We start from the raw sequence: 21,624 nt of genomic DNA, 5'->3' as shown, positions 1-21,624 counted from the left end.
CAAATGTAATGAAAATACTTGTGTAGGCATAGAGATTATTGGTCAAATGTTGAAAAGTGAGTTGCCGGTGGCCAATTCCTGAAATCACCCAAATTGTACGCACCAATGGCAGTTCAATTGCTTGATTTTCCCCAAAAATCGGAAAAGCCCCAAATTAATTTTTTCTCTGGAAGTCTGCAGGTACATAGGTACAGAGACGGCAAAGCTGACGGCTGAGGTTGGTAGAGGGCAGTGATGGCAATACTGGCGGTGCTGGCAGTGGCGGGCGCTGCACAAGAGGCGGTGGAGCTGACTGTGCTGCTGGCGGCACTGTACAAAAGGCAGCGCAGATGGCTGTGAATGTTGGGCAGGCAGCACAGAAGGAAGGGCAGCAGCTGTATGCATTGATGCACAGCAGTAAAGAGGCGACTGTTCATTGTAGCAATGGAAGCACACAGTAGCATGGAAAATGGATGCCAAATCGGATCTGATACCAAATGTTGGGACTAGGGTTAGGGTTTGCAGCAATGCGTGCGCGTGCGCGCGCGCGCACACACAGAGTGAAACAGTTGTAAGCAAGGGGGCACAATACTCGATGATGATTGAGTGTACCACAATGCTAGTACAAATAGTGAGAGTGGAATCACACAGCGGCAAGCAGCAATGCAGAGGCGAACAACAATGGGCAGCAATAGATGGCAGCGACCTACAGAAGATGTACAGAAAATGGATGCCAAATTGGATCTGATACCAAATGTTGGGATTAGGGTTAGGGTTTGTAGCAATGCACAACACACACACACACACACACACACACACACACAATGAAATAGTCGTAAGCAAGGAGGCACAATACTCAATGATGATTGAGTGTGCCACAATGCTAGTACAAATAGTGAGAGTGGCCTAAAGTACAAAAGTCACTTTACACACACACTTTTGCAAAAAAGTGAGATAGAGTGTATTCTTGTACATGGGGAAAAAAACCTGCTAGTGAGGGAAAAAGTGCCCTGGCTGGTTCTAGAGTGTTCACTCACCATTGCCCATGGCATAGTAGTTGTTTACACACCTCATCCTCAAAAGTGAGTTTCGGCATCGTGCAAGAGAAGTAGAGGGGGAGAGAAGGTAAGATCGGGTATTCCTGCATCAAAAAGCAGAAAACAAAACGTAATTGCTTCAAGACGAGAGAAGAGGGCTGGTGCTGTTAGAAGTCATCTCCTGTCTAGATTTTTACACCAGGGCCTTTGTTGTGGGTGTGCCCGCCCTTATCAGGTGTTTTATCATTTTTTCCCACTCTCCGCATTTTTCCCTTATTTTTTTCCATTTTTTTGTGGCTTGGGAGGCAGCCCTGTAGTGGCAAGTGGACACTGAGCCTGGCCGACTGCATCTGTGAGATAGCCGACTGCACCTCATGAGTCGTGGGACTCTCCTGCTGCTGGCCGACTTATCTTGATGCTGGCTGTTTGTGTTTTATCCGGTCGTGAGGCTTCTTGTGTCCAGTCGGCTGCCTACAGCAGGCCGACTGTTGATGTGGGGGCATATAAATAGGCCCCCAGCCCCCATACCACACTTGTATCATATTCGGGATCTTCTTGTGTATATCAGAGCAGAGTTACACGCCTACATCTCTCTCTCTCTTGTGCTGTTTTTCTGCATGCGTTTTTTGCTCGTGTTCCCAGATCTGGTCATCATCTCCGCTGCGTATTCTGACATGGTATCAGAGCCTAGGCTCTAGATAGGTCTTGGGATTTGTGTGAGCAAGAGGGGGACTGTTTTGTGGCTGATTGGTGGACTGTTTTGGGCTGATCGGGAAGAGAAGGTGCAAGAGGAAGGCGGGCTGATTTGCTGGACAGCCACTTGCAGGTTTTAGTTCTTCTTTGTTCCCACCCACCCACCCCTTTCAGAGTACATCCCCGCAATGGCAGATCTGTTTGAGATGGCCGAGAGACATGTGAAGATCCCGACACTCCCCACGTTCCCGGTGGACCGTCAGTTGGATGGGAGCAACTACGGCATATGGAAGGTGATGATGGAATCTGTTTTGGAGTCTTACGACCTCGTCGATTTCGTCGTTGTTGGTGTTCCACGGCCGGAAGTAGAGGAAGCGGAGTTACCGTCAACCCGAAAGGACCGGAAGGCCCAGACACAGATGTGGGATCGTGTCAACGCCAGGGTCCGTTCGTTTATTTTTCTCAACTGCACACCACAGGTAATCAATCATGTAAAGCATATGACGCTGGCGAGAGGTATATGGCAGCATTTGGCCTCACTTTACAACAGGGTATCGCCCATGAAGAGGATTTCCTTGGAAGTACAGATGCGGGTTATGAGCCCTGCAAAGTCGTCGACGATGTGGGAGCATATTAACAAGCTGCAGGCTCTTCAGCAGGAAGTTCTTCAGGCTGGGAAGGAGATATCGTCAGAGGACATGGCCATAACGTTGCTTTCGCACTTGCCCTCTTCGTACTCAGCACTTTACTCGTCTTTGATTACCAGTGGCAGGCTCAGCACCATCACGTGGGAGGAGCTTGTGCCCATGGTCCTGGACCAGGAGGAACCCTCCTCAGGGTGGAGGTTCGGAGGCCTTCACTGGCCAATGGTCGAAAGGCCGTAACTCGGGCAAAGGGAAGGCTTCATCGGAGAAGTCTTCTGAGAAGAAGTATGACGCTGACCGCGAGAAACTGAAGGCAGAGAGGACCTGTAATGATTGTGGCGAGAAATGCCACTATTGGAGGCAGTGTCCCAAGCGGAAGACCGAGAAGGGTGAAGATTCCTTAGTAGCAATCATGAAGACTCCGGCTTTTGTGCACCTGGAGGTGATGGACACCGATGTTTCATTTTCTTCAGGCAGGGAGGAGATTGGAGGACTCTCCGCAATGGATACTCGGGAGTGGATTCTCGATAGTGGTGCTTCCAGGCACATGACTCCTTCTCGTTCCGGTTTACAGGATCTCTGCAGGCTTTCTGGTCATATTCTTACTGGGGATACGTCCACTATCCCAGTTCACAGTGAGGGCAGGATAGAGATAGTTCCCGATGGCAGAGGGGGGAAGCATTCCTCCCAGGTGTTGTATGTTCCTGCACTTGGTTTTCATCTGTTGTCAGTGCATCAGGTTTGCAAGACTGGCGTACGGGTGGAGTTTGATGAGCATTTTGTTGCTCTCCGGGACAAAGCGACAGGCCAAGTGGTTTGGGAAGGAGGAGTGGAGAATGGAGTTTACAGGCTTTCAGCACTCTCTCCCAGGTCCTCAGGATTGTGATAAGAGTGGCAGTCTGGTAATGGCCACTTAAGTGTGGATACGCTGTAGGTGCAGGCTTTCCGAGACCAGATGGTGGATAGCTTACCAGTAGATGGCAGCAGTTGGCAAGAACTTTCCAGTACTGATGTTGGTAGTTCTTGTGTTCGTCAGTCAGAGGAAGCTGAACAGGTCACTTATGCTCTGATGTCTTGTAGTGTTCGGGATATAGAACCTCCAGTAGTTGAGGATGTTCTTTCTACGGGGACCTTTCGGAAAGCCAGGCAGGTGACAGGTGCTTACTTACAGAAGGAGGTGGTTTCTCCAGGCTTTGTGGTTCCGGATTCAGAGGGGGTGGTTGACAGGTTTTATCAGGTTTCCAGGACTTGTTTGTGCACCGTAACAGGTGCTGATCCTTGTGAGCAGTGTGATGTCTCTATGACTCAGAAGCTGTATGGTTCATTGATCTGGTTGATGGACACCAGATTGGACGGGAGCTTCCTGATGAGGCGGTTGAGCTCATGGTTGCAGATGTCTCTTTGGGAGGGAGGATTGCGTTTCCTGTGGTTTCTGCGGCATGCGAAGGATCAGGGACTCTTGTACACAGGAGGGGGATTGTTGGATGGAGTCCGACTCCACGGTTGGAGTGACTCGGTTTGGGGAGGAGATCCGGACACGAGGGGATCTACTTCAGGCCCAGGAGCAGTTTTACGGAGCAGTTGGAGACAGTCATCTTTTGCCTTGTCGAGAACAGAGGCAGAGTACCGGGCTGTTTGTGATGCTGTTTGTGAGGTGGTGAAGATGCAAAGGTTGCATGGCAGGTTTGGGCTTCCACTGGCGGAACCCATGGTCATCCAGAGGCACTTTGTTCGTGAACAGATCGTTGCTGATGACATCTTGCTGGAGTTCTGTTCGACGGAGGACAGTACGGTGGACCTCTTCACGAAGTCGCTCTCTCAGGATTTGCTCAGGCAGCACCCCAGCTCCATGTGGTTGGTTTCACAGCCAGGAGCTGAGAGGGGGTGTTAGAAGTCATCTCCTGTCTAGATTTATACACCAGGGCCTTTGTTGTGGGTGTGCCCGCCCTTATCAGGTGTTTTATCATTTTTCCCCACTCTCCGCATTTTTCCCTTATTTTTTCCCATTTTTCTGTGTCTTGGGAGGTAGCCCTGTAGTGGCAGGTGGACATTGAGCCTGGCCGACTGCATCTGTGAGATAGCCGACTGCACCTCATGAGTCGTGGGACTCTCCTGCTGCTGGCCGACTTATCTTGATGCTGGCCGACTGTGTTTTATCCAGTCGTGAGGCTTCTTGTGTCCAGTCGGCTGCCTACAGCAGGCCGACTGCTGATGTGGGGGCATATAAATAGGCCCCCAGCCCCCATACCACACTTGTATCATATTCGGGATCTTCTTGTGTATATCAGAGCAGAGTTACACGCCTACATCTCTCTCTCTCTTGTGCTGTTTTTCTGCATGCGTTTTTTGCTTGTGTTCCCAGATCTGGTCATCATCTCCGCTGCGTATTTTGACAGGTGCGTCCTCCTGTGCTCCTCAAATCTACAATCTTCACAAGCTTCCAAAGAACACACGAAGAAAGAGGAGGCCTGGTCTCTAAGCTTTTAAAAAGCATGCTTTTTGCTTATTACTAATAAAAGAGAGAAAAAATGAATTTTAATGTATGCTTTTAGTAAGTACTAAGTGTCCTAAAATAACACTTCCATGCTTTCTCTAGGCACCTTGTAAAAAAGAAAAGAAAAAGAAAACTGTGTGCCTGTATGACCAGCTCCATCGCACCCTGCTGTATGGTCTGCAGTGCGTGGTGTACGGCCATTGTACGGTTGTGTTACGACGAGCTTCTGGTGCGCCTGTGCGGCCTGCTTTACCTGCACCGCCTGCTCCATCTGTACGATCAGCAGCAGTGCTGCTGTACAGGCAGCACATATATGGCCTGCTGCTGCTGCTGCTGCTGCTGCTGCTGCTGCTGTACACCCTCTTTACGGCCAGCAGTGTCTAAGCTATGCCCAAACATGGACACATCTACGCAAAAGTATCTGTGCCAAAAAGCATCTGCAGGCGCTCTCGTCTCCTCCTCCTATGAACCCACTCTGACCTCAAGCATGCACATGCATCAAGAACGGTACCTCATCTAGAACATGCATCAACCCAAAAACGTTAGATTCAGAGGAATACCTGTTTCTTGCACAAACCCTAGAAAACCAGATTGGAAAGCTTACAGAAATCTTACTCCATGCTTCACCTTGTGCCTCTCGTTGGTTTAAGGTCGCTATGATACCGATTGTCAGGGGTTTGTTGCGACCAAACCCTCTTGAAGATCCCCTAAACATCAAACATAAGCATCGTTAATCCAAATTAGGTTCCGTAGGCTCGAGCTCACCACCCAACCATGGATCCAATACATTGGATCACCCCCGAGCATAAGGATCAAGGCTCCTGTGCATACAGATTCACACCAGTCAGTCAAGGTGTCCCTTACCACCAAAACCTGCCCTAAGGGGCCATCGGTAGACGCTCTACATCATCTATGGGCTGGTAGGAGCAACTCATGGCCCAGGTACAAACCATCATAATAACAATGCAATAACCTACTCGTCACATAATCCTCAGTTATATAGCTTTTGCCAATAAAAGCTTTACTTCTGGGATTATTACCTATTAGCCTTGACCCTTATAAGCAGCCAACATTTCCTAATCCCTAGGCTCGTAACCCCAGATTAGGTTGTGTAACCGTATGGTTAGCATCATGTAACCATTACACGGAGGCCTCAGGATGCACCTTGGCCCACTTGTGATTTACAGACTCTTATTCCAGAGGCCGATCAGAAGATGCTGCATGGGTATTCATATGTCTACGCCCACAACACCATGCACATTTGTATCAGTTCACCCTTCTATATAGCTTTTACAATCAATGATTTTCCAGCTTTTATTATCGAGTAATTGGTTAGATGTCATGCCAATGTGTGTATGGTAGATACTTTCTCTGTGGTCTCACAGACCCTTATGGTCTTTTGTAAGATGTTAATCTCTCTCTCTCAATACATATAAACATTGATGCAGTGGTTTGAAGATTGTGATGGGCAAATACTTGAGACTTGCCACAGGGCATTAAATGGCGTGCAGAAACACTATGGATGCAAGGTGTGGCTTCTCACTTTGGTGTCATACTATAATACTTTGAAAATACTGATAGCGATGTAGAGTAATTTTGGGTGGAAATCTCTTAGTTCTTTGTTGCTTGTGCTGGTGAAAGGTTGTGGAAGTGACTTTGCCTGAAGTGGAGGAGATGCGTCTTGCGCATTACATCACAATTGGTTCTGAATTCTATACCTCGCTAGGTCTCGACTACAACAAATGGTATGGTCAGGATCCTTTCCACCATGCAATCACAAGAATTTCTGGCAGGGGAACCTTGGCTTCACACTCATGCAATGGGAATGTATCTTGTAGGGGACGGGCGGAGTCAGGTCTGGATGCTCGTGCAGGGTTTTCCATCTACTCTAGTTTTAACAATCGTGAATTTCTTGCAGCACAGAGGATGAGGTGAGGAACTGGTACCTTAACTGCAGGCCACATCATTGTTGCAGATATCTTTCAGCTTGGCATAGTTAAGAGATAGCATACATACATGCATGCATGCATATATACATACATGCATAAACACGTTCTATACATCTATGGATTTTAGTAGGCCTCACTAAGCTGTGATTTTTTTTTTTTTTGGTACAGGTATCGGCAAATGCACTACCACATGGAGATCTTCAAAAAAGCAGATATCATTGTGACTCCAACAACAGGGTAATGGAGGTTTTGAGTCACTCTTCTTCCCTTTTTTTATTTTTCTGGATATGCCATCATTCATGCTTAAATATGCAAACACATGTGTCAACAGTTGTACTGCACAGCCTATACATCAAAGTGCTCTCAAAACTGGAGAGCTCAACTATGTCGATGGAGGTAATGAATTCCTTTTATCCTTTTGGAAGCATAAGACACACACAAAAAAGTAACCATTACTCTTTCGACTTACCCATGGTATGTTAGCTTGACCATTTCCCTTTTGGCCCCAGCACCCATGGGTGGGCCTGCCCAAGAAATGTATGGGCTAGTTCCCTTCCACGATGTAAACCCAAACCATACTGAACAAGATGTTCATGCTTGTGGATACTTGTCTCCCTGGCTTATGTTATATATTCATAACACTACCCATTTGCATTGTGTTGTGGTGTATGTGTGGGTGCAGCAAAACTAGTGCGATATCAAATTGCGGCCAACTTTCTTGGGCTGCCTGCAATTACAATACCTGTAACAGATCACTTCGATTCACTTTTCCTTTTGTGTTTTGCTGACTGACTGACATTGGCTCTCTTTCCTAGCATTGTTACGCAATAGGGTTCAGTTTTATTTACTGTGGTGAAATTTGTGCAGGTTGGGTATGATAGTGAAGGTATGCCGATTGGACTCCAGTTGTTGGGCCGTCCGTGGTCGGAGGCTACATTGTTGCGAGTCGCTTTTGTCATTGAGGTGCAGAACTATCACCCTTATCCCTTGTACGGTGGAGGTTAAATACAAGTGTAGGGTTGAGATTAGGGCAAGTGGAGGGCTATTATTAAATAGACAAAGGTAGAGCTTTGAGAAAGATCTAGGATGGAGAATCCACGTTAAGTGGATGGTTGGTAGTGGGACCTCTTGTGGCTATCCCACCACGCTACCCAAGTGAGGGTGTCAGTTCAAACCCCAACACCTAAGTATATATTTTATGTAACTTACAACCAAAAAAGAAGTGGATGATTGGGATTAAATACAAGTAGAGAGTTAATATTAGAAAGAAGTGAATGGTGAATATTTGACATGTGGTGGTTGAAAATTGCACATGGTTGGCTAGGATTAGATGTTCAGGCTTGAGCTTGGCCCTCGATCTTGTGAGGGCTGATGTCCCCCTAAAATCTTTTATATTTTCCCCAAAAATAGATCCTTCCATTAGTTAAAAGAAGTCTGCCAAAAGGTGTGATACAACTCTGTCCAGGACTGTATAAACAATGAAGAAATGAAGGGGGGGCTCCCTCCATGCCTGGCCTCTCTCAGAGAGAGGCTACATGGGATGGCTGAGTCGATGCTGTGGCACATAATGGAGGCGCTGCACAAACCCAGGAGGTGCTCCTGCTGGGTCTGCTAAGGAAGAGGACGGAAACGCCTCCAAGTCCGGCCAGAGAAAAGTCTACTCCAAGAGTAATGAGATCGGGCCCCAATCGAATGGCTGGTCGGAAGGCGGAAGAGAGGTTTCCCAGCGATGGGCTGGCGCTCTCGGTTCTCCTCGATGCGCGGGGAAGCCTGCATCAGAGTTGGGCCGAGGGTGTACCAAAGTGCGGAAAAGGCTGGGGGCAAATCTGTTAGCAAAGTACTGAGATTTCTCAAGGGAGCTGCAGAGAAGAAGCATCGCAAATCCGGAGTCCAAGGGCCACCCCGGGATGGGAGCCGAGATGAAATGTGGTTCAAGAGAAAATCCTTCCATGGATTTGCCTCAGGCTGGAGACCGCGGACTATCAGCTTGCCCAGAAGGGCTCTGCTCTACACTGCAGGGTTGATGAGGTCAAGGCCGTCCTGCTCCTGTGGCTGAACAAGCATGCGCTAGGCCACCTTGGCCCTTGCGGGCTTGCTATCTCCTCCTGACCAAAGAAAGTTCTGGATCAGGCGTTGCACCTGGCTAATGGAGGAGCGTCGGAAAGCCCAACGGGAGGTGATGTACCACATGGTGGTGAGAAGGACCTGGTTGACCACTATGTTCCAGGCCAGCAATAGAGAAGTGGGCTGTGCTCCAATAGAGAAGTTTTCTCTGGATGCTCAGGAGAAGGGGGCGATTTGCTGCTCCGCTGTGATGTCAAAACCCACCTGACACTCGAGGTAGCTTATTGGGGTGCCCAGAAGGATCCACTTAAAACTGTCTACTGGCCTCCAAGTCGTGTGATTTCTGAGCACTTTGCCAACCCAGGAATTACATGACTTGTGCAAGTTGATCCATGCTTCTGAGGCGAGGCAGAAGTCCTCTATCGTTGTCGCAAAACAGTGAAGGTTATTCTCCGAATCCTCAAGGTGTGCAGCAGTATCATTAGCAAACTTGGAATCAAGGAGCTCCACGAAAGTGCGAATGGGGAGGCAAAGACCTGGAGTCCTGTATCTTGCCCGTGAAGGTAGAAATGCATTGCTTCTGCCATGAAAAGGAATAGGAAAGGTGCAAGTGGGCACCCCTCTGGCACCAAGCGCAAAATGGCAAAGCTGTCACCTCTCCCTCCCTGGATGAAGACCTGACTGTGGGAGTTGGAGTAAAAGGCAGAAATGCCATGGACCCAAGCTGATAAGAAGCCCAGACAGAGCATGGTCCCCTCCCAGTCCAAGCAGTCGTATGCCTTCTCAAAGTCGAGAAGGAGCACTGCAAGGTCCTCGCACCAGTATTTATACTCCACTCTGTGCTGAGTGGCGTGGAATGTTTCTAGCTGGGGGTCTGCTCTTGCAGGCGCTGAAGGGAGGCAAGGCCACGGAGAAGGCCCCTCTTGCGCTCTCTGAGAGCACTGAGTTGCTCCTGGCTGTTGTCTTGAGGAAGTGGCTGACCAAATCTCCTCGATCCGCCTAACTATGGCAGGATCCTGAAGGAGGAGATCCAGGCTGACTGCTGACAATCCTGGAGCCAAGGGTTGGTCGAGTGAAGAATCAGCGGGGCATGGTCAGAGAAAGTGGTGCCGGCAAGGAGACTCGCCATGCCGCCTTTGTCACATCCCCATTCATCTACATAGAAGCGATCCAAGCGGGACAGGGTAGGGCAATCCAGTCAGGGGTCAGGTTGGGAGAAGGCAAGGCTGTGGGGCATCCAACCAAACTCCAGTAGGTGCCACATGTCCTGGCCTCTGATGTGGAAGGTAAGCTCCTCCCAGGCGGAGCACTCGGGTCCTGAAATGGTAGGGTCCAGGCTGCCACCCCGGCGGTCCTCTGGGTCCTCCAGTACGTTGAAGTCTCCTCCCATGCACCAAGCATCAATAGGAGGTAGACCCTGGCGCACCTGAATGGCTGTGTGCGCTAACTAATATTATACCAGTGCACACAGCTGATTAAACTTATTAATCCTAGAAAATGATGTGCATCCTATACACAAATATTGACCTGATCTACATACTTCACATATGGAATTAAAATAATGGCATCACCCACATTCCTATGTGAGAGAAATGATTGCATGGGCGTCCCCACTTGACCATAGAGTTCACATGAATCTAGAATGTGGTGCGGTCTGTTGCTCGGTTGGGAGCGTAAATGTGGAGACCAAGTCTGGTCTCCCCAACTTGGAGAATCTGTCACCATTTGGCCACCCAAATGGTTCACTCTTGCTTTCACACTATGTACATATTGGATTGGTGTCCATGGCTTATGGAATATGCCTATGCAGGTGATTGACACGTGTCATGCTGTATAGTTGGATATGATATTCCGCTGGGACTTGATGTTATCATGCCCGGAATATCTGGAGGACTTGGCTTTCCGCTGGGACTTGTGCCTTTGTGTACATGCCCGGAAACGCCTGGAGGACTTGGCTTTCCGTTGGGACTTGTGCCTTTGTGTACATGCCCGGAAACGCCTGGAGGATTGGCTTTCCACTGGGTCTGGTATTACATATACTTGCCTGGAAACGCCTGGTCTTATATGGTTTCATGAACGGAAATTGCTCATGCCAATGCTGCATTGCATAGCATCTTTATGTGCTTGCCTGCAAATGAAATTGCATGCTGTTTTCATGCCTGTATGACCTATGTGTAGTTCCGGGTAAGGGGACGCCCGCCCGTGAACCGTGCGTGTGAAACTGTCTGCTGACATGGTTGTGTGGCATGTGAACAGGTGGTAAGTATTTCCCGATCTAGGCTCAAATAGCCCTTAGGACTTAGCCAATATTTATAAGTGAGTGCGTTCCCATTTCATTAAAGTTTGGGCGCCCAAAAGTCACTTATAAATTATGACCTCTTCCAAGTTCACACTCACTGAAGTCCCGAGGCGGACAAGACTCAATGTCCAGGACCTAATCCTCCCCTTTTACTCATAAATGGGCATCTCCCCATGTCCCTTCACCTGATTGGACCCCAATTCACTTACTTATTAAGAGAAATTCGTGTTTTCTCTTCATGAGGATTTTTGGAGGCTGAAAACTCTGTTTTTCCACCATTTCTCTCCATTTCCAAGCTCTCCATAGCCATACCCAACTTGCTAGGGTGTTTTCCAAGCCTCCAAGAGTGTTTCCAAGTGCTAATCACTCTCCTACTCACTCCCAATGACTGAAATTCAGCAAAACAGCTCTCATTTTTGCTGTAATTTCTGGTCTTTTTGCTGAAAACCCTAATTTCAGCCTTCCTTTCTCAAGTTGAACCATAGGGGAAGCTTTCCCAAGGTTCCCTTCATCCTCTTGAAGACTTTTGTCGCGAAGGATTGCGGCAAATCGAAGATATCAACACTTCTAAAGCTTCCAACGCGAAGGCTTCCGCTTGCAACAACTTCTATGAAGACTGGTAAGCTAATTGGACAATGTGTTGTCATTACTTACTCAGTAGAAGGACAGGACTCCTTGTTTAGCCACCCTGTGTAGTATTTCTCTTGTCCTATGTGCTCTTGAAGATGTTGCTACCTTGCTTGGTAGAACATAGAGCCAATGGTAGAGAATATGGGCACTGAAGTCGGGCCGGGCATCAAGGCAGCTCCTTGGTGATCTACATCGACATACCATTGTTTTCTAAATGCTAAATTTCATATGCATTGGCATGGAGGATTTAGCAATGGATGCCCGTGAAGCTATGTATTGAATTTCTCCAATAGTAATACAATTTACTCAAGGGAGGGGTCGGCCGTTCCGGCTCATTGTGTGTCTCTTGTCAAATTCAGCAATTTTACTTCTTGTATTTGAGCAAGTGTCCTTCAAATCTTAGTGTATTTAAGTGTATTGATTAGCATTGTGTTCAACCAAGTTACATTGGTATCAGAGCATACGGTTCTCTTTCACTTCTATCGTGAGAGACGATCACCGTGAACACTAGCTATCTCTACACTTAGAACATTATGGATAGCCATACAATGAATGTTGGAGATGCTAATACAAGAGGTAGGGACAATGAAATGCATGCCTCCAATGCTTTACAGGATGAGCAAACTCATGTGGTGCACAATAGGGAACATGAATATGTGGGACAGCCGTCCCGTGGCAAAGAGAAGATGCAAGAAGAAGAGTCCATAGTTTTGAGGGCTGAACTTACTTGTATGCAGGCTCTTCTCCATGCACAACAAGAAGAATTGAATCTCTATCGCCGCGAGGATCCATTGGTACATGATCGTTTGAAGGCCAAGAAAGCTGAATCTTATATGGATCATGCAATGGCAATGATTGCTCAAGAGTTGCACATGCAACCGAGGGATGCAGCACGTGCATACTTGGCTCGTACCGAGGATGCCTATGCAGAAAAGGCAACCATCCCACATGTCTTGGAATCCCCACTGGTGCCCGAACAAGAACTTATGTCTAAGAGGATGAACCTCCATGCGATGGGAGAGGAACGATCAGTGACTTCACGCCATGCAGGAATACCTCATGTAGCCCGTGAAGGATACAATGTTTATGGTAGTGGTCAAAATGTATGTCAAATGCCATTGCCGGCTGAAAATGTACATGCACAACACATGCAACATGGGCTGCAATTTTCTGTTGGTGCAGGTATTCCGCGTATCTCTCATGCCACTCATGCCTTCGAGTGTGCTTGTGAGGGAGAAGTTATGGCTGAAAATGTATCAATGCATGTTGAGGGGCCAGCCATGCCTCATGCTTACAGGGCACATGTATCTATGCCTTATGCATCACCTTTTGGTCCAAAAATGATGCGAGTCACAGGAGCTGTCCCAATGGACAAACATGGGGGAAAACATGTTGAGATGCACACACATGCATCAAAGTCTCGTGACTTCAAAGCCGGAGACAAATCTGTGAAGTTTGACACATATCATGGGGAATACGATGCATCAAAGACACTTGCTTTTATTGCCAAGTTTGATATTGCTTTCAGTGATGAGGATTTCACTCAGAAATCCATGATCCGGCATGTAAGCATGTTCATGAAAGGCACTGCTGCCCATTGGTGGCTCACGGAGAAGTTCTCACCGAATCCGGTTAGATCATGGGAAGAGTTCAAGGAGAGGTTTTATGCTCAATTCTTGCCTCCCAATGCATTGAATGAGATAACAATGAAGTGGGATTGGGTAAAGCAAAATGAGGGGGAATCGGTAAATGCATATGTACAAAAGTTTTGGAAAGTGCTTTTGGAGGTGTCTCCATTTATGCATGTCACCGAGGCAGAAAGGAAGAGAAGGTTTCAATCGGGATTGCAACCCGTGTACAAAGCGGGATTACAAATGTATCCTGGTCATACCTTACACCAATTAATCGCAGCCGCCACCGCCACCGAGCAATTGGAACTCAAATTGAGTCGATCCAATAAGGCTAAACCCTCATTTCAAGGCAAAGAGAGGGCTGTCCAAAACCTGCAAAATGATGGACAGCCACCTAAAAGGGACCAAAACCAAGCCAAATCAGGTCCAAAAGCTGAAAATAAGTTTGCTAACAAGCGCCCTTATAAGCCGGCAAACTTTGGTCTTAGTGCTGAGAAGAAGGAGCAATATATGCGTGAAGGCAAATGCTTTACTTGTGGCAGCACTGAGCACATGGCAAGAGCATGCCCAAATAAGAAGAACAAAGCTGAAAATGCTAATGTACCGAAGCCTAATGTGCATATGGTTCCGGATGTGCAAGGCAACACTTCACATGATAGCAAAGATAGGGTTGTATGTAAAGCTTGGGGACAGCTCAAAGATCAACCCGCTTTGTTCATGTTTGATGTGATTGTGCATCGGAGAATTTCATATCCACTCAGATGGCAGCTGCTTTGGGTATTGAAGTGGAGGACATGGGTCCTCAAATTGAAGCAGGGGCTGCCTTTGTTGGTAGAGAAGTGCAGGTCATGCCTATTTTTGGCAAGTTGCGCATACACATTCAAGGCTATGTGGATCATGAGGATTTTCTTGTGGCGCCTTTGAATGGCTGTGATGCATTGCTTGGAAAGCCTTGGCATACACGTATTGATCCGTGCAAGGCTTACAAGACTAACAGGATCACCTTCATACATAAAGGCCGAGACCATGTAATTGATGCTGGTGAAGAGGGTGATACCATTCCCCTTGTATCTCATGTACAAATTAAGAAAGTAATGAAAAAGAGTATTTTTGCGTACTTGATTTTTGTACGAGATCCTATTGAGAAAACTAATGTACATGTAAACACTCTTTGTAATGATAGGCTGAAATTTTTGCAAGAGCACAATGATTGTTTTGCTGATGAGTTACCAAATGAGTTACCACCTGTACGACCGGAATATCATCGCATTGATCTTGTGCCGGGTAGCTCACCACCTAATAGGCCAGCCTATCGTGTAAGTGCATCCCAAAAAGAGGAGATCATGAAGCAAGTGAATGAGCTTCTTGAGAAGGGTTTGGTTCAGCCAAGCTCTTCCCCATATTGTTCACCCGTCCTCTTGGTTCAAAAGAAGGATGGATCCTTTCGTATGTGTGTGGATTATAGAGCTTTGAATAAGCTTACCATCAAGAATCGGTTTCCGATTCCACGCATAGACGACATCCTTGACAAGTTGGATGGATCGGCATGCTTTAGCCGAATTGATCTCAAGAGTGGATATCATCAAGTGCGTGTAGTGCCTCAGGATGTACACAAAATTGCTTTCAGGACAGCATTTGGGCTTTATGAGTATCTTGTTATGCCTTTTGGTCTTACAAATGCCCCGGCTACATTCAATAGAATGATGGATCGCATATTCTGTGGGTACAGGAAATTTACAGATGTCTTCTTTGATGACATCCTAGTCTTCTCGAAGACCGAAGAAGAGCATAAAGCTCATTTGGCTATTGTTTTTGAAGAGCTCCATAAGCATAAACTCTTCATAAATGCAAAGAAGAGTGAGTTCTTCTTGTCAGAGATACATTATCTTGGGCATATTGTGTCCAAACATGGAGTGCGGATGGATCCTGCAAAGATTGATGCAATTCGGAATTGGCCCGAATTGAGTTCGGTGCATGAGATCCGCAGTTTTCTTGGATTATGCTCTTACTACCGCAGGTTCATTCGGCACTTTGCATGGATTGCTTCTCCTTTGCATGATTTGACAAAGAAGAAGGCCGTGTTCAAATGGACTAATGTAGAGAGAGATGCATTCCTCAAATTGAAAGATGCAACTACTCATGGTCCAGTGTTGATCGTTCCAGATTTGCAAAAGCCTTTTTGTGTGGAATGTGATGCATCTGCAAATTGCATAGGGGCTGTCCTTAATCAAGAGGGACATGCCGTGGCTTATGAGAGTCGTAGATTGCATGATGCAGAGCTATCTCTTGGCATTTATGAGAAAGAGCTCTTGGCTGTAATTCATGCACTTACTATATGGAAACATTACCTTCTTGGGGTTGATTTCACTGTGAAGACAGATCACCAGAGTTTGAGATATTTTCTTACTCAAACTAAATTGTCAGAGAAGCATATGAGGATGGCCAATTTTCTCTCTATGTTTCATTTTCAGATCTTGCACACCCCGGGAAAGAAGAATGTAGTGGCCGATGCATTGTCACGAAAGCCGTATGTAGCAGCTATCTCGGTTGCCTCTCATGGGGACTTGTCTACCATGCGTGATTTGTATCATACGGATGCTGATTTTGCCACTATTTGGGCTGATTTGATGGCTGGTCATGCACATGCCTCATATGTGATCAAAGATGGTTATCTCATGAAAGATAATTGCCTATGTGTGGTGTCTGACATGAGGCAAAAGGTTTTGAATGAGTGCCATGCTCCTGCATATGCTGGTCATAGAGGCATAATGCCTACTACGCACATGATTGAGCGGTATTTCTTTTGGCTAGGTATGCGGAAGGACATAGAGGCACATGTACGTGCATGTATCACCTGTCAAAAGATCAAATTTGATAGGCAAAAGGCACCAGGTTTGCTTCAGCCATTGCCTATTCCCACGCAGCCATGGGAAAGTATTACAATGGATTTCATTATGGACTTGCCACGTACCCAACAGGGTAATGATGCAATTTGGACAATTGTGGACAGGTTTAGCAAGCAAGCTCATTTCTTGCCGGTCAAAAAGACCATCAAAGCTGAGCATATGGTTAAAATATATCTTGCACAAGTGTTCAAACATCATGGAATGCCGAAGTCCATTGTGGGGGATAGAGATCCCAGGACTACAAGTCTCTTTTGGCGGGCCTTATTTGATAATATGGGCACCAAATTGGACTTCTCATCAGCTTATCACCCTCAAACGGATGGACAAAGTGAGGCTGCAAATTCAGCCGTGTTGGATCTCTTGAAATGTTATGTGGCGGATCAGAAGTCTTCTTGGGAGAAGTACTTACCGCTTGTGGAATTTGCATACAACAACACGGTGCATGCATCTACGGGAAAGGCCCCGTTTGAGATTGTTTATGGTAAGGTGGTTTTGCCACCCTTCCTTCGCACAAAGGATGAGATATTTGCAGCTGATGAGTATGTAAGAGACTTGGATATTGCTTTTGCTCAGGTGCGGACAGCCATTACAAGGTCACAAGACAAGCATAAAAAGGCTGCCGACAAGCATAGAAGGCAATTGGATGTTAAAGAGAATGATTGGGTATTGCTGAAATTTGAGAAAGCAAGACTTGCAAAGAGGCCTGGCAAAGAGGGTGCATATCCTAAGCTTGCAACCAGGTACTATGGGCCTTTTCGAGTGATCGAGAAGATCAATGAAGTGGCTTTCAGATTGGCATTACCTAGTCATTGGCACATACACAATGCTTTTCATGTGAGTCTCCTTCGCAAGTATGTAGGGCCGGAGCCCAGTGAAATGGTCATTGAGGATCCACCACAAGTGGATGAGCTTGAGGAGATCTTGCAGCCAGAGCAGATTGTGTATCACAAGGAACGCAAGCTTGCTGCAGGCAAAGTTGTGAGGCGTTACCTTGTGAAGTTTAAGAACTATCTTCCCATTGATGCTAAATGGGTAGATGAAGAGTTCTTCAAAGATTGCCCGCATGTGCTTCAGACATATTTGGATGCATTTCAGTTGCGGGCAACTGTTTAGAAGCGGGGGGGAATGTCACCATTTGGCCACCCAAATGGTTCACTCTTGCTTTCACACTATGTACATATTGGATTGGTGTCCATGGCTTATGGAATATGCCTATGCAGGTGATTGACACGTGTCATGCTGTATAGTTGGATATGATATTCCGCTGGGACTTGATGTTATCATGCCCGGAATATCTGGAGGACTTGGCTTTCCGCTGGGACTTGTGCCTTTGTGTACATGCCCGGAAACGCATGGAGGACTTGGCTTTCCGTTGGGACTTGTGCCTTTGTGTACATGCCCGGAAACGCCTGGAGGATTGGCTTTCCACTGGGTCTGGTATTACATATACTTGCCTGGAAACGCCTGGTCTTATATGGTTTCATGAACGGAAATTGCTCATGCCAATGCTGCACTGCATAGCATCTTTATGTGCTTGCCTGCAAATGAAATTGCATGCTGTTTTCATGCCTGCATGACCTATGTGTAGTTCCGGGTAAGGGGACGCCCGCCCGTGAACCGTGCGTGTGAAACTGTCTGCTGACATGGTTGTGTGGCATGTGAACAGGTGGTAAGTATTTCCCGATCTAGGCTCAAATAGCCCTTAGGACTTAGCCAATATTTATAAGTGAGTGCGTTCCCATTTCATTAAAGTTTGGGCGCCCAAAAGTCACTTATAAATTATGACCTCTTCCAAGTTCACACTCACTAAAGTCCCGAGGCGGACAAGACTCAATGTCCAGGACCTGATCCTCCCCTTTTACTCATAAATGGGCATCTCCCCATGTCCCTTCACCTGATTGGACCCCAATTCACTTACTTATTAAGAGAAATTCGTGTTTTCTCTTCATGAGGATTTTTGGAGGCTGAAAACTCTGTTTTTCCACCATTTCTCTCCATTTCCAAGCTCTCCATAGCCATACCCAACTTGCTAGGGTGTTTTCCAAGCCTCCAAGAGTGTTTCCAAGTGCTAATCACTCTCCTACTCACTCCCAATGACTGAAATTCAGCAAAACAGCTCTCATTTTTGCTGTAATTTCTGGTCTTTTTGCTGAAAACCCTAATTTCAGCCTTCCTTTCTCAAGTTGAACCATAGGGGAAGCTTTCCCAAGGTTCCCTTCATCCTCTTGAAGACTTTTGTCGCGAAGGATTGCGGCAAATCGAAGATATCAACACTTCTAAAGCTTCCAACGCGAAGGCTTCCGCTTGCAACAACTTCTATGAAGACTGGTAAGCTAATTGGACAATGTGTTGTCATTACTTACTCAGTAGAAGGGCAGGACTCCTTGTTTAGCCGCCCTGTGTAGTATTTCTCTTGTCCTATGTGCTCTTGAAGATGTTGCTACCTTGCTTGGTAGAACATAGAGCCAATGGTAGAGAATATGGGCACTGAAGTCGGGCCGGGCATCAAGGCAGCTCCTTGGTGATCTACATCGACATACCATTGTTTTCTAAATGCTGAATTTCACATGCATTGGCATGGAGGATTTAGCAATGGATGCCCGTGAAGCTATGTATTGAATTTCTCCAATAGTAATACAATTTACTCAAGGGAGGGGTCGGCCGTTCCGGCTCATTGTGTGTCTCTTGTCAAATTCAGCAATTTTACTTCTTGTATTTGAGCAAGTGTCCTTCAAATCTTAGTGTATTTAAGTGTATTGATTAGCATTGTGTTCAACCAAGTTACAGAATCAGCGACTGTCCACATCACGGGACAAATCATGCTTTTGTCCCACCACCTGGGAAGCCATGGACTGCCCTAGACTGCCCTACTGAGACGCATACTCGACCCTGGTTCTGGAGGGACCCAACAGCAGGGGACCAGTAGGTGTGGTTCCTGCCGGGGGGAGAATCTTGCCAACAAGGATGAGTGCGATTGGCAGTGAGGTGGTGCTCCTGAACCATGATAACATCAATGGTTCCCTGCACGAGGGCTTTGTGAAGCTCTGTCGTGTGACGGTAGCCTTGCGCCTCTTGCAGAAGGCGCCTCCCATCCCTCGAACATTCCATGAGACGATCCTCATGGCTGAAAGTTAGGTGACGTGCCACGGCCAGTCTCTCCATGGGCAGGTTTGGATGGGGAATAGTGGCAGTCAGGCGTGGGTGGAGCCACTCCAAACATGCTGGTGTGCAGGCTGAGAGGTGTATCCATTCCTCCCAAGCCTGCTATGGGGCCTCCTCTGGCGTGACCACCTCTCGGTGGAGGTGTTTATAGACTCCACTGTCTGCTGTGAAGCTAAGGTGGAAGTAAATGAAGAGATGAAGCCTCTTCCTCCCTGGAGGAAGACTAAAGAGCTCCATCTTGGCAGTCTCCAAGGAAGTATTGATGGCGTCTGTGACCCAGATGTCACCCACCATCTGAGAGTGGTAGACAGCCTGGTTCTGGAGGGTTCAGGTCACGGCCCCTCATCATCCCACACTGTCCCTGGGGCCACGCTCAAGGGAAGGAGAAAACCACCACTCCAACATTGGCAGGGGTGGGGAGGGGGTACATGACAATACAAACCTGAAGGGATGCACGATCTTCTGAGAATTCTCCCACCTCCACTCAAAGATGGCAGAAGAAGGCATAGTTCCTGAACCCTGTAAAGACGGGGGGGCCTTCCTGGTGAAGCTGGGGCTGTTATGGGGGAGGAGAGGATCTGGGTCTCCACGGGATGTGAGAAGCTCTCGAAGGATCTCCAGTGGGGGGTTCCCTAGAGGGAGGAAGATTGGGCTTCCCTCTGTGCTGAAGAAGGGCGGGGTGGGTGGGGGCGGTGGGGTGCGGGGAGGAGAGGGTCTGGGTCTCCACGGGATCTAAGAAGCTCTTGAACGATCTCCAGTAGGGGGTGGCCTAGAGGGAGAAAGATTGAGCTTCTCTCTGTGCCGAAGAAAGGGGGGGGGGGGGGGGGGGGGGGGGGCTGTCCAATGATAGAAGGAGCATCCTGGAGGGAGAGAGGCTGAGATGGCTCTGGAGCGGGGTGAGGCTGGTCCAGCTCCTTGGCAGAGGGGAGGAGGGCGGTTGATGGTGATGGCATGGTGGGTAATGAGTTGAACGCAATTGTGATTTTTTTTATTTTTTTTGGGGAGGGGCGCGCGGGGGGGGGGGGGGGGGGGGGGGGGGGGGGGTTTGTGGCGGGCTGAAGGCAGGCGGAGGGCTGGCCGCAGGCAGAATGGCTGGGTGAGGGGCGAAAGGTGGGCGGAGGGCTGGCAAAGGGCTAGCTGCAGGCGGAATTGCTGGGTGGGGCGAAAGGCAGGCAGAGAGCTGGCAGGAGGCTGGTGAAAGGCTGGCCGTGGGCGGAATGGCTGGGCGAGGCAGGGAGGGCAGGCGAAGGGTGCAAAGGAGGAAGGCGGGCTGGGGGTTGAACAGTGCGCAGGCAGGGTTAGCCTGGGAGCTCCAAGCTTGAAGCTTCCTCTGAGAAATGGAGTGACTTGTCTTTTGGGTTCTTCTTCAGAGCAAGAAATCATGTACAAATCTTCTTAGATCAAGGGGTTAGTTGTCTCAATAGAAAAACCTTCTGTTATGTTGAAACAGAAAAGCATTCGATCATTTTATCTTCTAACATGGATACCTCATTGATTGATTGATTGTTCACAGAAACTGTGCATGCCTGACATGAAGCGGCCGGAGGTCTGCTATGACTTGCTGTCATGAAATGTTTCGTTCAGCAAGAAAACCTCACCTGCAATCGAGATGAGAAATAAAGCTTGGACTTTCAACTAAGAATGAAATCAAGCTTGGATTCATTCAACTCAGAATGAAATCAAGTTTGTAATGCATCTCCACAAGATCAATGTTGTAATGTAGAAAGAGTATGCTGCTCATTTTTCTGTAATTTTCCCATTGTAGCAATAATTCTTTATGGTATCTCAATAATGCCTATTCAAACATTGACTTCATGAATTTATTGACTCACATGGATATTGGACGTGTCGTTAGCATCTTGATAATGCTGTCTCTAACATGCCTAATTTTGTTGAAAATCTCAAAGACAACTGGTCCCTTGTTATGTGTGTGAAACTCATGCTTTTAGAAAGCTGATGACTGAGGTGAGATGAGCGACGGGTCCTATAATATCATGGCCAAGCAGACGGACCATATACGATCCAAACGATGGCAGGGAATGGGACTTAAACTAGGGGTATTTCAGCAAGATCCTTGTCGCAAAGCCACTATGCAGTGAGGAAGTTTACCAAGAGCACTCCCATACGGTTAAAGCA

General features: G+C 47.5%; 1 protein-coding gene across 2 annotated transcripts in view; it reads left to right on the top strand.

The window, feature by feature from the left end:
• LOC147603699 (fatty acid amide hydrolase-like) overlaps positions 1–21,387 on the top strand; it is a 61,389-nt gene extending 40,002 nt beyond the window's left edge. For both annotated transcript variants that reach the window (XM_086796478.1, XM_086796477.1), the window contains 8 exons: positions 6,296–6,376; positions 6,489–6,592; positions 6,686–6,778; positions 6,965–7,033; positions 7,128–7,192; positions 7,479–7,540; positions 7,664–7,759; positions 21,002–21,387. In XM_086796478.1, the coding sequence (XP_086652604.1) occupies positions 6,296–6,376; positions 6,489–6,592; positions 6,686–6,778; positions 6,965–7,033; positions 7,128–7,192; positions 7,479–7,540; positions 7,664–7,759; positions 21,002–21,058 (627 nt within the window). In that variant the 3' untranslated portion in view covers positions 21,059–21,387. The remainder of the gene's footprint in view (positions 1–6,295; positions 6,377–6,488; positions 6,593–6,685; positions 6,779–6,964; positions 7,034–7,127; positions 7,193–7,478; positions 7,541–7,663; positions 7,760–21,001) is intronic.
• Positions 21,388–21,624: the final 237 nt, after the last annotated feature.

The sequence above is a fragment of the Cibotium barometz genome, chromosome 63, assembly GCF_041138505.1.
Source record: "Cibotium barometz isolate CiBa-2024 chromosome 63, ASM4113850v1, whole genome shotgun sequence".
Classification (NCBI taxonomy): Eukaryota; Viridiplantae; Streptophyta; class Polypodiopsida; order Cyatheales; family Cibotiaceae; genus Cibotium; species Cibotium barometz.
This window is presented reverse-complemented; position numbering and strand designations above follow the sequence as displayed.